The sequence below is a fragment of the Eulemur rufifrons genome, chromosome 5, assembly GCF_041146395.1.
Source record: "Eulemur rufifrons isolate Redbay chromosome 5, OSU_ERuf_1, whole genome shotgun sequence".
Taxonomy (NCBI): Eukaryota; Metazoa; Chordata; class Mammalia; order Primates; family Lemuridae; genus Eulemur; species Eulemur rufifrons.
Window position 1 is genome coordinate 32,083,833 of NC_090987.1, and position 15,136 is coordinate 32,098,968.

General features: G+C 40.5%; 1 protein-coding gene across 1 annotated transcript in view; it reads right to left on the reverse strand.

Annotated features, from left to right (window-relative positions):
- Positions 1 to 1,138: 1,138 nt before the first annotated feature.
- ASXL3 (ASXL transcriptional regulator 3) overlaps positions 1,139 to 15,136 on the reverse strand; it is a 132,740-nt gene continuing 118,742 nt past the window's right edge. The window contains exons 9-11 of the mRNA XM_069468135.1: positions 13,506 to 13,611; positions 7,625 to 9,569; positions 1,139 to 4,849 (exon numbers count right to left, since the gene is read on the reverse strand). Of these exons, the coding sequence (XP_069324236.1) occupies positions 1,139 to 4,849; positions 7,625 to 9,569; positions 13,506 to 13,611 (5,762 nt within the window). The remainder of the gene's footprint in view (positions 4,850 to 7,624; positions 9,570 to 13,505; positions 13,612 to 15,136) is intronic.

The window sequence follows — 15,136 nt, forward strand, 5'->3', positions numbered from 1 at the left end:
AGAGTCAAATACACAGGTTGTGATCACGAGAAAAAAAAATTATTCTGAAAAATGTCAACATTTCAGCCTTGGGTAGTTCCTTTTATCATCAACGACACTTTTAAAAAGAGGTGTCTGACCTTTGCAAGGTCAGCAGCCAGAATGCATGGGTGTCACCAATAAAGGACTATAATTATTTCCCCCCCCAATTTTAATATCTAGTAACTGTATTAGAGTGAATACAATGGACTAATATTTACATTATCAACCCATTTATATGTGCATATACAGCATTTTATTCTTTTGCTTTTAATTTTAGGACACTGGTTTCAAACTTGCTCTTAAAAGCCACACATGAAGCTCCAAAACCCTCTGGCCTATAACTCTTTGTTGCCAGCTGCTCTCACATTACCAGGTGTCAAATGGCTACAACCAGATTCCTGGGCACGAGGCCTGTGCTGCCACCTCAGGTGCAGGACACATTTCACTACGATATGTGTACAAAATCCAAGGCAGATCTAGATCTTCTGCACAGTCTCTGAGAAAGAGTAAAAATGGAAGAAAGAGAATAATCAGGACAGTGGATTTCATTAATGGCACACCTCATTTAATATAACTTTGGGGATATGAATAAATACAAGGAATCACACATTTAAATCAGATTCCCCTGTCCAAATATGATTTAATAATTGTGGTCAAGTCCAGGAAAGCCAACTGTAAAAGCCCTTGCTGTAATGGCTAATCTACGGAAAAATGCATAACCACCTTCAATCACTTTTATCAACTTCTTTCTACATCTGCATTCCTGGTCATTAATGAAAAATTCCCTTTTCCTATCTACACCTGGGTTAAAAGAATAAAAAAAAAAAAAAAAAAAAAGAATGAGGCAGTGACCTGTGTACACACGGACAGAAATTTTCCAAAGCTGGGAATGGCAACTAAATACGTAAAAGATATGCCACTTAGCCATTCGGTCGGGAGGCATCCTTCCCTTTATGAGAGAAATGCAAGAAAACAATAATCCCACAGAGAAAAGATAATCTGTTCCAAAGCAAAATAAATTAGCATGATATAAACGACCGTGTTTTTCAATTTGCTGTTGCTGATGCTGTCTGGCTTTTCCGTGTGGAAAAGGGATACTGCATCTTTCACTCAGCTTCTATCGCACAACTAGGCATGCTACACAGAGTTTTGAAGGACCTATGCAGTCGTCATGGCAGAAGGCCCCACAGCCTTTGCACACAATCATGGCTTTCAGCCGGCAAGAGCATTTCAGTTCCAATTCGTCCGCGTTGCTGCTGTCGGCAAAGTTCTGAATGGGCATCTGAGCATTCTGACCAGGCAGGCCCGTGGCGGGGTTGGAGCCACTTCCCAAAATCCCAATGGACTTTTCAATTGCAGATGCTGCCCTTTTGAAGCTCGTGCTACCGAAGTGTATTGTTGGATAATTTCCACAGAGCTGCTGTTGTTGCTGCACCTGCATTTTCTGAGCAGCTAATTGGGTAAAAGGCTTTTGTGGCTCAGAAAGCAAATAGGAAGAGAAATCTGCATTTTTTAGCGCAAACGCTTTTAACTGTTCTTTCATTTCATTCTGGTCATAGGAAACTTGTTTCATGCCCAGTTCACAGCTGCTGCTTAAACCTTCCTCAAAAGAAAGAGGTTCCGATTTTATATTGCTACATATGCCCGTGGACTGTGGCCAACTAAGTCTCTTAGTGGTCTCCATAGTAACTGGCGGTTGTTTTTGATCGGCTGGGACTTCTGCGTTCGGGAGAGGTGGAGGTAGCGGAGGTGGCGGTGGGGGGGGCGGGGGCAGAGCCAAGGGCGGCGGGGGCGGGGGCGGGGGCGGCGGGGGGTGCACCAGCGCTTTGTTTGGCATGGCATGCGCGGTGCCCCCCACCTCGTCGCCTTCTTTCACGGGCACGCTGGGGGATAACATGTTGGCTAACCTCAGCGGGTGAGGTGCTGAGGGCAGACTCACCTCTCCCAGTCCCTTCTGTTCAAGGTGCCTGTTGAAGGCAAACGCGTTACATCCCACCGGGGGCTTGGGAGAGGCCTGCAGCAGAGCCGCGGTGGGAATGGGGCCCCTGGCGGCCACGGGCATTTGGTAAAACTGCTGTCTGTGTGAGGTACCGGCGTCGGGGTGAAAGCCGCCGTTCTTGTCAACGTGGAACAGGCTCTGCTGGAAGCTACACGAGGGGAGCAGCCGCTTCTGCTGTTTGACCTCGGGGCTGGGAACGACCCTGTTCTGCAGGGCGTGCTTGCTCAGCCACTCTTGCTTAAACGGCTGGCCGTGTCCCAGCTGATTCACGCCGGCACTGATGACACAAGGCACCCCTTTCACGTCCGGCTCCACCATCAGTTTCCCTGGTTCACATTTAACTTGCGTGTGCTCCCCCACAGTCCGGGCGACTCTCTTTTTGGGGTGGTTTTCTCGCTTTCTCATCTGCAGTGGTGCCAGAGTCCCTGCCAGGTATCCCTTGCCATCCGGATTTGGAGAGCTGGACGGCATTTCCACAGCGCTCCTCTCTGGTGCTGTCTTACCCACTGAGGTAGTTTGAAGAGGCAAAGGCAGCCGGCTGATTTCAAGCTTGGCTCCCAGTCTGGGCTGTGGCAACACTTTTTCCAAAGGCAGGTTGCCCTGCAGTAACTGTGTCACCAGTGGATTGTTAGCCTCCACCGACGACAGTCGACAGCTTGAGCTCCCCGTGCTAGGGACTCTTTTCAGGGTGTCTGTAGCCAAGGAAATAGCCTCTTCCATGGGACTCGAGGTGGAAGCTTTCACATTCTGTGTTTGCTGGACACTAGAGGCTACCTCTGCAGCCGGAGGCGGCAGCTCAGGGGCAGGGAAGTCTTCAGTCTCCATTCTAAAGCCCTTGTCCACTTCATGAAGTTCGGATTTCACAGGAAGAGTGACATTTGTTATGAGATTCCTGGGGTGAAGTTCTGACACGTTCAAGTAGCTGGCATGTTCAGTTTTGATGGCCTTCGGACAGCTCTGTTCTAGATATTCTTTTTGTTTGTTTGCACCCGAGTGACCAGCCAGAGGCTGTCCTGTGCTCCTTATCGCGTCCTCAGTCCAGCAAATCCTGTTACCTGGGTTGTACTGATTGCTACAGGCTGTGTCTGCTTCACTTTTGAAAGTAGCTGGGCCACGTGCCTGCTCAGCAAAGCTGTGACTAGGAGCAGTCGCCTCATTTAATTTATCTGGGACGACAAGGGGCAATTCTCGGAGGCTTGTGCAGGTGGCTTGCAATGTTTTACAATCTTGTTTCGTTGTAGATGCGGCAATGAAACTAGAACCATGATCTAGGCCTTCATTTGCAACGGGCTCAGGCCTGCTAATAACAGACACCTGAGGACAGGCCATGGGCTGTATGGATGCCTCTGTCCTCACTGACCTGCCCTGGAGGTCCACGCTGGCTTCTGCACTTTCAATGGAGACAGTCAGAGACAAGCTGGAGGTCAGCGTGGCGCTGTGGTCCACTATGACTTTACAGGGAATTGATCTGTTTATGGCTGCTGGTGCGAAGCCCCCTGGTGGTCGCTGAGGTTTCCCAGAATTGTCTGCCCTGTTTCGAGGCCCTAAATTTTTGTCTAAGCTTTCAGCACTTAACTTGGGAGGACTATCATAGGAGTTTATTGTTAGCATGTTTCCAGTAAACATTGTGACAGGTGGGTGTGCAACCAGAGAGTCGGTGACCGCGACAGAATCACTGCAGCTGAGGGCTGCTCTCACAGTGGTGTCCATGGATACAGTGGCCTGTTCTTCACTCCCAGGCATGGCTATCTTCTCGGAAGGAAATCTGTTGTTAATTCCCGTTGGGGGAATCAAGACAGAGCTAGTGGAAAGATGGTTTGGCAAACTATTTCCAATGGAGGGAGTTGGCACAGAGGTGTACTGACTGGAGACTAAGTTACCAGCGTTACTGCTTGGTATTAGTAACTGCTTATCATCCATGGAGCTCGATACACTAGAGCCCTCGGTAGTGGCCGGCATGGGAGTGCTTTCAATACATTTTGGTATAATGGCTATGCACGGAGTGTCAGTTCCCTGGATGGTTTTTAACATGCTTATATTACAAGCAGAGATCGTAGTGTTTGCACTGTCAACAGACATTAGAACAGAGGATTTATCAACAGAACTCACAAAGGGATGTTCTTTAATTGTTCCTGACATAGCAGTGCTGCAAACAGATACAGGGACAGAATTTTTATTAAAAAGCATGGGCACACTGCTATTTTCTGAAGAGGTAGATGAAACAATTTTCTCAGATAAATGTGACACAGGTATGTTTTCGTCAGAACTATGCACAGATAAGTCAGTGGCAGTTTCTGGAAGTTTAGTTGGGTTAAGAGACTGCTGTAATACAGTGGTGGTCTCCCGGAGGTGTGCAGACTTGTTGCTAGGAGATCTGCAGTTTGGATTGACAATAATGACACCCGTTGAACCTTCCATTTTTGTTTCAGGGGTACAAGAAACTTCTAAGTTTGGAGGCCCTTCCTTTGAGCTGAGCGGAGGCAATCGGGTCTCTTTAGAGGTCTGGAAGAGGTGGGCTCGGGCTTGATGTTTTGCAAAGAGCTTAGCTTTTGTCTGCTCTTTGATGTGTGCCAGGGTTCTCGCCTTTCCACCTTCTCCTGGGCTCCCAATGGCTCCAGAGACGATACTCGCTGCAGCAGCTACAGCAGCGGCGGCAGCAGCCTCTCGCTGGGCCCGAGCTTGCTGAGCCCGGGCCTTGATATCTGCAAGAGTCCTGGCTCCTGTGTTCCGGCCCCCACTGACCGATGTGCTAGCGGATGCGCGAGACTCTGGTTTGGAGACTGGTTGGCTCTTGATTATAAAAGGTGGCCCAATTTTGGAAAGCTGGATCTAAAAGAGGGAGAGAAGAGAAAAATAACATGCTTCATACATGATCACAGAGGAGGCATGTAGAATGTGACAATGCAAGAGAAAAGACTAGCTACATTCTGTCATCATGTGGAATGAACTACACCTAAATCCCTGGATGGGCCTTTAGAGTATAAAGCAACAAGAAATGTAGCATGAATGTGAAAATCAAGTTTTTAATCTCTGTTTTTAATCTACAAAAAAAAAAATCATCAATTGCGACTTCATTTGGCATGGAAATGAAACATCTTCTTAAATGCCTCATATAAATGGAAACAAAAATCCATGCTTCTTAAAATGAGGTTAGCTAAAAAAAAAAAAAAACTTGAGATATTTAGTTTTTAAATTATCTTCTTCCTTGCTGGCATGAAAAACTAGAACTTCAAATCTATTTGAGTTTATCTGTCTTAATTTGACCCAAAGAAAAATGCCCTGACCAAGAAGTTGGTAACTAGTCAGAATTCTCATTCTGAATTTACACAAAGGAACTGTGTGGTCCTAGGCAAATCACTTTGTACCTGTTTCTCCAATAACCTCTTTGAACCAGGAACTCAGTGGTTTTTATGTACTCCCATGCCACCTTGCATGCTGCCTTATACATATATAATAAGAACACAAGAGAAGTTGGTAAACTCAGTTGTAAAATGAGACTAGTTATTTCTGGTCTATTTCCTTCAAAGAGCTGTTTTAAAGATGGAATAAGACTATATTTGTGAGAGTGCTCTGTTTTCCAAAGGGACCGTATTACCATTACATTTGCATAAAAGCAAGAGCAACTCTGATTTTCTGCTTCTAAATGAAAGTATGGGTTGGGCAGTTTCTTTTGATACTGGTAATCCACAATCTGCTGAATTTTATACATATATTGTTCATCTACTCATGCCAATTAAGAGACTCACAAACTCATCATCAAATTGATGAGGCACAAGACCTAACAACCGGCATCCCACAGCAATGCTGTGATGGTCCGGTCACTAAGAGCATTCTAAGAGTCATAGATTTGTAGAGGTAGAATGGCTCTAGCTGGAGTCCCTCAATATATAGTAAAACAACTAAGCCTATGGAGGTAGACTGCCCTGGGTCATATAACCAGTGAATAACACAGTCCTTGGGCTCCCAGTTCAGTGCTGTTTATATGTATTCTGCTTCCTTTTTTTCACCCTTCAGAAAAAGCTTTTCCTAGAACACTTATCTCTATTTTGCTAACATATGTATATTTACATTAAATTGACACATCCTACAAGATCATACATATCACTTTAGAATTATGCTTTGGAACTCTGATGGATGGAACTATCTCCCTGAGCTATCTCATTTCTTATTTTAAAACTTGCTTGTGAAGTCTCTCTTCTAATCCAAAGGCCAAAAAAGATGAATTTGGGGAAGGTATTTAATTTTCCCTTTTAAATATTTCCCTTAGTCTAGAAAATTCAACGCATTAAAAAATTAAACTTAAATATCCTTAAGCAAGAGCTTAAGACCGAACAAACATCAAATATGCTTGTAGTATTTATCTATTTTTAAATGAAGTGCATATCACTTTGAAAATAAGCTTCTGACCAAAAAAATCAGACTAGTGTCTTTAAAAATATTTCCCATGAAAAGGATATTTACATTATTCTTTCTATTGCTTCAGAAATTAAAATGCACAGTGAGTTTTTAATTGGAGTTCATGTTCATCTTTTATATCTCTAGAATCTTATTTAATAGAATTGTTTTATTAGAGTAACTATCATATTCTTAAAATTAAGTCAACCTGTGGAGCTCATGAGTCACATAAAAAAAGTAGGATGGAACAGAGAAAAATAAAAAGATTTTTTAAAAGCTTGAGATGTTTGTAATTCTAGACCAATCCTATGATGAAATAATCTATTATACCACAATATAAATGGGCTCAGATAAAAGCATAAAATAAGTATAAACGAAAGAGGGTAGGGTTTTTTTTTTTTTAATTACACAAAGGGTTTCTTTTGAATTAACCTTAATTTTCAGTTTACTTAGGTAGAGCCAATTTATATAAAAGGCTTGTTTTCTGAGAGTTAAAATTTACCTGGGATGAAAAGAAAGGATATAAATAGAAACATCTGTCAACAAGGCTTTATTATTTTGTGACATTAAAGGCTTCTTTATTATCTTGGAAATAAAAAAATGAGATTTGTATATCTATATATACAGCATTCTCCCTCAGGGTTCATAAGGACATTTTAATGATTTATTCAAGAAATACTGAATGAGGCTCTACCACATCTATGTCCTCTCTGCTAGGCAATGGTGGTGTTCAATCTTTGTTGGAAAATGAATGAAGGGATAATATGTACTTCATCTCCTTAATGTTGGCCTCTGACTGACTTCTTCTTTCCCTAGTCCTACTGAATTTTCGCAGAACACTGAATAATTTTCCACATTTTCCTAAGTTTATGTATATCTCTGTCCTATGCAGTGGAATACCTTTAAGCCCCAGGGTCTTAGTGGCCCGCATGATTTTCCACACCCTGTTCTCTCTCTTGAGTCTGTTTCCTTAAATGCTGAGGTCTAAATATCAGCATGTGTCTGAACTTCTTGTATGAGTTCAATACATAGTCATAAATAGGATCATTTACTATTAGATTGGTAGCTGGGTGGATTAGATAATAAATTGCTGCATAAAACCTGGAAGGAGGAAAACATAATTTCTTCCTGAAAAATTAATTTTCTAAATAGGAAAAGCCTATCTATGGAATTCCTTTTTTTTTTTTTTTTTTCTTTTGAGTACCATACCTTGAGAGGAGGAACCCTGGGCTCCTCTCTTGGAGGCTGTTCTTTCTCAGGTGGGCTGCTAGATGATATGTTCCGGGTTGACTGATCATCTTCTATCCTGGCTCTCTTTTCCTTACAGATTCCAAAGCTGTGCTGCTCTGCAGTTTTCCTTTTGGATATCTCTGAATCTCTACTTTCATTTCTCATCCCATCGGGTGACTTGGAGGGCTCTGACAACTTGGAAGTATGTAAGGTCTCCAGCCGACTCTGCGTGCTCCCTTGCTTATGTGTTTTATTTCTAGAGCCTTCTGAAAATGAACCCTTATCCACTGCTGAGACATATTGCTTTTCCTGTAATTTGGCTGATGGAAGCTCATTTCCCTTACTCTCTGTGTCTTCAGAAAAAACAGATAATTCCAATGGTGAGGATACTATTTTCTTTTCTGTTCTTTGAAGGACACTATGATTTTTAACTTTTATCATTTCAGTAGAAGGAAGTTCTGGAATTGATGCAGAGTAGGACTTCTCATTGTCAACATGTGATTTACAAGGCTGCTGACTCAGGGTCTTATTGTGCAATTCTTCACATGGAAATGCTTCAGGAGCAATGGAAGAAGAATTCATTATGATGGGTTCAGGAGTACTGGATAGAGTCTTTTGCTGGGAGGTAAGGTTCTCTCCCAGGGGTTTGGCTGGGGCAGAAAGTTCATCTTTCTGTGGGGAGAGTGGTTCTTCAGATACAGATGCTGACTTTCTTTGTTGATGCACCATTCTGTTATTCATGGAAGAATTAGACATTGGAGATGTTTCTGAAGGAAGTGCCAAACTGGATGCAAAAGTGGTCTCAGAGGCGAGAAGCATGGAAGACACTGAAGAAGTTTCTGATGTCAAAGGTAGGTCAGACATTGGTGATGTTTCTGATGTTAAAGGTAAGTTGGATACTGGCGATGCTTCAGATGTTAATGGTAAGTTGGACAGAAGAGATGCTTCTGATATTTCGGGGGAAGTGGATATTGGAGATATTTCTGACATCAAGGATGCATGAAGGTTTTCATCAGTGGAATTCCTCTGATTATATTTGTCTGCATTTTCAGTGCTGGACACCTCAGAACAAAACGTTGTTTCAAGAGAGGCTGGAGTGCATGATTCTTCTGACGTGGACTGGGTTTCCCCTCCTGGGGATGGCAGGCTGGTACAGGCTCCCTCCGGACTCTCAGAAGAGAAGGAAGTTTCAGAGATGCAAGCATTTTCAGAAAGCTGTTCTTCAGGATCGCTCTGTAGCTCCATATCTACAGAAATTCCTTCATTTGGAAATTGGCCTTCTAGAGATGACCCTGTTTTTATTTTTGGAGTATTGGTCTCTATTGCAGTTTCTGGCTCCTTATGTTCTGTGTCACTGACAAGAGTCACAGATGAAGTGGAAGGAACAAGAGCATCACAGACTTCTAAATGATCAATAACAACTGACATTTCTTCCTGGGGAGATTCTGATTTCTCTTCTATCTTAACTTCAATATGAGGCAAGGTTTCTAACACCTCATTCATCATAACACAAGATTCCAAGTTATCTTCAAGAGTTGCAATATGGGGCTCTTCATGAGAGTTGGTTGGACTTTCAGACTCCTCAGAAAATTTATGATGTTCATCCTGGTATTCATAGATACTAGTTTCTACCTCTTCTGCAATTTCCTCCTGAATTATAGATTCTTCAGGGATCAAGATATCCTCTGATTCTGATTCTGCCATCACATCTTTAGCTGGAACCTCTATCATAGGACAAAGAGTGGCACAGAAAACAGGCTCTGGAGAAGCTGGACTTTTCATGCTTTTTGGCTGTTTTTCTTCCAAGGCAGTCTGTGCAGAAGAACCCGGAAGGCCAGAGGTCCCACATGAGGAACTACTTTCAGCTCGATCGTTGTTTGGTCTAGAAGTGAGCTTCATAGATTCCTCTCTTGACATGCCCAACCTGAACAGAAATTAGAGACATTACATTATTGCTCAGCCACAAAATGTACAACTTGATTCTCTCACAAATGTAGTATTCAATAGAAGTAAATGCATCAAATTAATCTTATAATCACTAACATGATTAATTTATGTAAACTGCTTTATAATGGTGTAGTTTTTATGCTGCTTTTATAAACACAACAAAAAACTCTCCTTCTGGTTAAGAAGGGTATAGAGTTTTATTTTGTAAACAAGGAGACATGATCCTTGCCAAGTGTTAGAAAAGGAGTAAGAAAATTATGTACAACAAATATTAGAAAATATTAGCAGAAAAGCAAAAAAGTCAAGGAGAAGAAAGATGCTCTTATAATAGAAAATGAAGTAGTCTTTAGAGGATGTAACAGAACTAAATAATTAAGATCAATGGAAGATGAATGAAATTGTCAAATTCTGAAATTAAAATGAGTTCTAAAGATTGGTTCTCTTTAATTTAAAAAATGTTAATCATCTTATCTTAGCATCTAAAAGTCTACCCTGAAACAATATGGAAATTTCATTAAAGAATAACAAAATATATTCTGGGTCATCAAAGTTATTCTACCAGCTTACATTTCTGTGAAGCAAGACTTTTAAATTCTTTCATGTAGATCTCTTCCTGTAAAGATATTCCATTCAAGATAGTAAAAATAAAAAAATCAAGTAATAATCCAGCTTGGTGTTCAGGCTTTAAGGCAAAGCTAATCAGAATTACAATCAAGTTACTGTAAATCACTGTTTTCTGTCATATTAAGTTATAAGGTCAGCATCAGATGGGAGAGAAATATGCTGTTTTAAATGCAGTTAAATCCAGGGTACAGGCAATGACAAAGATAAGCAGAAGAACATTTCCAGAGAAAGAAACACATTTGAGTGAAGAAATACAGCTGTAATAAATACTGATGGAAGAAAACACCTCAGCAAAATCCACTTTAACCTTTAACTTAAATAAAATCCTCAAAATAAGAGGGAAGTAAAGCTGAATACATGTTTTTTGAGTATCTGATCATGGCCTTCTTAAGTTCACAAGTCTCTGAAAAGAAGACATAAGATTTTGCCTTCACAATTAATCTCTTTCCTTTCAACATTCCCTAAGATGGGGTCAAAAGCTACTATTTATAACTATATTATACTGAGAGGAGCAAAACAACTACATTACAGATAAATTTAAAGTAAAATGGCCAGCTAGAAATAAGGTCCCTTGAGACTAGGTCAAGCAGAGATACCACTGATACTAGGTTAGATATGTAACATACAGAAGTCTATGTACTGACAGCCAAATTTCTGCTAGTTGATTAATAGTTAATTATTAAATATATGCATAGGTAAGTATATATGTGTGCGTGTATATACATACACAAACACACATACACATATAAAACAGCACTGTATAAAACATGCCTATGTCAACATTTCATTATTTTCATGGGAAAATAGCTTTAAGATGGCAGAAGGCATGGAAGGAAGATGTTCATAGCACACCCCGTAGTATGCAAAGAAAATCCCTAACCTCGAGAAATCTAAACCACAAATTCACAGATCAAGCCATATAATTCTTAGCATGCGTATGTATGTATCTATGATTGCCAAGTAAGTAAAACAAATGTAGAATACTATCTTATAAACAGATTAAGCAATTAAGCAAATAAGAATCATAAGAAATATCTAAAACAAATAGAAAACTAAATCAGATCTTAACTGGGAGACAAGTTTGAATGTTGGGCAAAATTTTTGAAAAAACTTAAGAGCAGTGATAAGGCACAGGTGCCAGTCAACTGACAACTCTGGTGCTAGGGAAAATTCCTCAAAGATTGGGGGAATATAGGTAACCTAGGAGTAACAAAATGAGAAGGGCAAAATACATCTGCTATTTAGAACGTATTCAAAGACAGAAAACAACAAAAGACAAGTCCTGTGATGTGAGGGGACAGAAGCTACTGATAAACTACAGCAAAAAAAGGGTCACATAGAAGAATTTCTTGTGTTCAGAGCTTGGTGATGGTGATGAGGGGTCATGTTTACTCATAATACCGTAGCTGTCACCCTCCAAGGCCTGGGCCCTAAATCTGATATCCAGGGGAGTCTGTGAAGCTCCCAAATTTCATGCAAAAAATTACACATGTGTATGAAATTTTCTGAGAAGGATTTGCACGATTAAGACCCCGAGCAAGTTACTTAAGCTCAGTGTTATAAATCTGGGAACATTACTTAGCTTCACTTTCTTTCAGTTTCCTAATCTTTTAAAAAAAATTAATAAAAATGGCATCCCCTTTCTAGAATTATTGGGAGGATTAAATGAAGTAACATTTGCAAAGCTCTTAAAAACATATCAGAGCCAGAGTGTGTGTGACGGTTATTTTTGAATGGAGGAAAGCTCTCTGCAATGTAAGTTCCTAGAATGGAGGCTCTCTGAGGGTAGAGCCTAGGAAGCCCTACAGAGGACTGCACCCCTGGCATTCAGAGGAGCATCGGGCACAGAGGAGATGTTGGATAAATATGCTGAATTAATAAAAGTATGGGTCCATTACTCAACCAAAATTAAGAACCAATGCTTTGGAGGTAACTCACAGTTATGTTTCTGCCATCACTGGAAAGAGTACCCCCAACATTTCCTTTCACAGACAAAAGGAGAGAGAAGGCTCTACGTGGTCTTCAATCTTCTCCCCCAGGGTTCCTAATCCTGCTGGGCACCAGCATGACCTGGAGAGCTTCTAAAAATAAAGAATCCTGGGCCCAACTCCTGGGGATCCTCAGTCAGTATGTTTGGGGAGGTTCTAGGGAATCTGAATATATTTTCAAAATCTCCAGTGAGGGCTGTGAAGCAGCAAGACTTGAGTAATGTAGATGGGGACTATATGTGAAGACATATAACTAGCCTGCCACGTTTTTAATTTTTGAGAAAAGTCATTATCTCTATTTAGTTTTGCTTAAATGTGTACATGCATCCAGGAATTCTGGCACAGCAATTATTAATAAAAACAGGCCTGCCTACTCAGGAGTACTGCCAGGTAGGACAATTCACCAAGGCCGGCCTATTCTGGGTGTCTGCTGCAAGCAGTCTGTTAATCACCTGATTTCTTTTCATGGAGTGGTGCCATGTGAGACTTCTGACATGTATGACATAGGTTAAGTTATCTGCAACCACTTCTGTATCTTTTAAGCAAAGTAACAACTTTCAAGCATTAATTGTGTTATGTGTGAGTTAAAGCCCAAACTCCTCTACTGAGAAGAATCTGAAGTTACTGTTAATATTTAGCTCTTAAACCTCTCCTTTCTTAGGGATCTGATTGCCTAAGAGATACTGATTTTGTCCAAGTAGAATACATCTCTGCTAAATGTCAGGCAAAGATGAAACTGATTTTATGTTAGTTCAGTTACTGTCACTTTTATGTGGCTAATATCACTTAAAAAAGAAACACACATACACATACACACAAATAATAAATTAAAAACAGATTATACTTGAAGAGGGAGATAAAGTGAAGGATAATACTTCAGGCTCTCCCTAAAACAAGGACTAAACGCAGATTAAAATAAGTATGTACAGTCAATATTTTTGGAAAAGTGTGAGAACATGCACCTAAAACTACTTATCTATATTCATTACTGAAAATATTTGAAAATGAGAATTTTACTAAAATTAAGAAAACTAAAATGACTTCTATAGGATTTCATGTGCTATTTTCAGCCTGAAATAAATTTTCATGAACAAGTTATAAACCACTGAAAATGCATTTTTTCAAAAATTTAAGTGCTGATATGCCACTATAATTTTATCTGCAATTTCTTACACTGAGGGACTATTGCCTTTTATTGCAGGTTTATTAAGTTTTACAGCATATGAGTGTGCTATGTGAAGCAGAGAATTACATTTTCATTTCCTTCTATGAGAAATGAGAAAAAATACTCTAGTACTTACTTTTCTCCATAAAACCTCTCAAAGAATTTTTCTTTCCATGGTTCTGTTTTCTTTTCTTTCTCAATTTCTTGCCTTATCCGCAACTGCATTTCTGGGGTAAATTCTCCTGGAAAGAAAATGCACTTTCATTGAGTAAAAGTGGTCAAGTCTTTGGCCAATTAAGAAAGAAAACATATAATCCCTTTGAGTAAACTTTTCTGGATGTTGAAAAGTAAAAGGATGAATAATGATGACATTTCTACAGGGTCTCTTTTTATGAACATCATTCAAATAGTCATTTCTTTACATACACACTCTAAAACATTTAGCAAATATATTGCATGCTAGGGGCTGCAAATAAGTGTGGATATCTGCAGTCCTCAAGGAAATCAGTCTGGTGGAAACAGAGGCACTTAGTTGACTATAATATAATGTCAAAAGCCCTACACAGTCCATAAGAATAAACGGAGTGAAAGTATAAAAAGGAAAGCACTTAATTCTGCCTAAGATGATTAAGGAGAACCACACATGGAAGCTGATTCTTGAGAGAGCTTGTGGAGGATGATCAGCTTTTATATAAAGTGATTACTCACAAGACACAGAGAAATGAGGATGTATATTTATGTTCTTTCAAGTGGTCAGTTATGAGCAGAACATAGGAAGAAATAAAATGGGAAAGGAAAGCTGAGCCCAATCATCCAATGCATGTTTTAAAAAGAGTTCTTCATTTTCCTACGAGAAAGAGAGGGAGGCCCTGATGGCACTCAGTGAGGGAGGAATATGGCCACATGAGCAGCTTAGGAAGGTAAGTCTGACCACAGGGTGAAGAAATTGGAGGACTCCAGCTAGGAGGCTACAGACAGCACAGATAAGGGGTGGAGATTACAACTTGGCCACTAGCAGTGTACTATTGAGGAGGAAGTAACAGTTCATGACCAGATAGGCCTGGAGAAAAGGAACAGGGTCAAAGACATCAGTAAGGTTTTAAACTATGGAACTATGAGGACAATAGTGACATTACACAAGAGAGAAAGCAGAAGGAGGAGTAGGTATGAAGGCAAGCTAGTGGGTTTAATATTGGGCATTTTGGTTTTCAGGTGCCTGTTATCAGCGAGTAAGATCTGGAAACAGAACCCTGGGGATCAGGAGATGGGGGCGAGAGCCAGATTTGGAAATTCTTGACATATGGGCAATACTTGGAACCAAGATGGTGACCAAGACTGCTTAGAGAATATGTACGATTAGAAAACAAAATGCTGGAGACATCAACACTTACCGTCAGATGGAAGATTGGGAGCTCCTGACAGAAGCTGAGAAAGTGCTGTCAGAAATGCAGCCCCAGAAAACAATTAAAAATCTGTTTTGAATGTCCAAGGGAGATGTCTCAAATTGGATGGGGTAAAAAACAAATGAGATGTTGGCAGAAGAACTTGAAATAAAGAACTGAGATGAGAAAAACTGGACTTTGTCAGTAGAAAACCATTGGTATTCTTTCTCTAGGAAGGATATTTCAGCTGTGTATAGTGGGGCCACCCCTGACTGTAACAGTTTGAGTATGTAAAGAGGAAAAATGTGGTAGCACTGAGTATTTTTTAGTCTGTCAAAAGCTTGGAGACTAAAGGAAGGATAAGATGAAGTGGTGATTTCAGGGG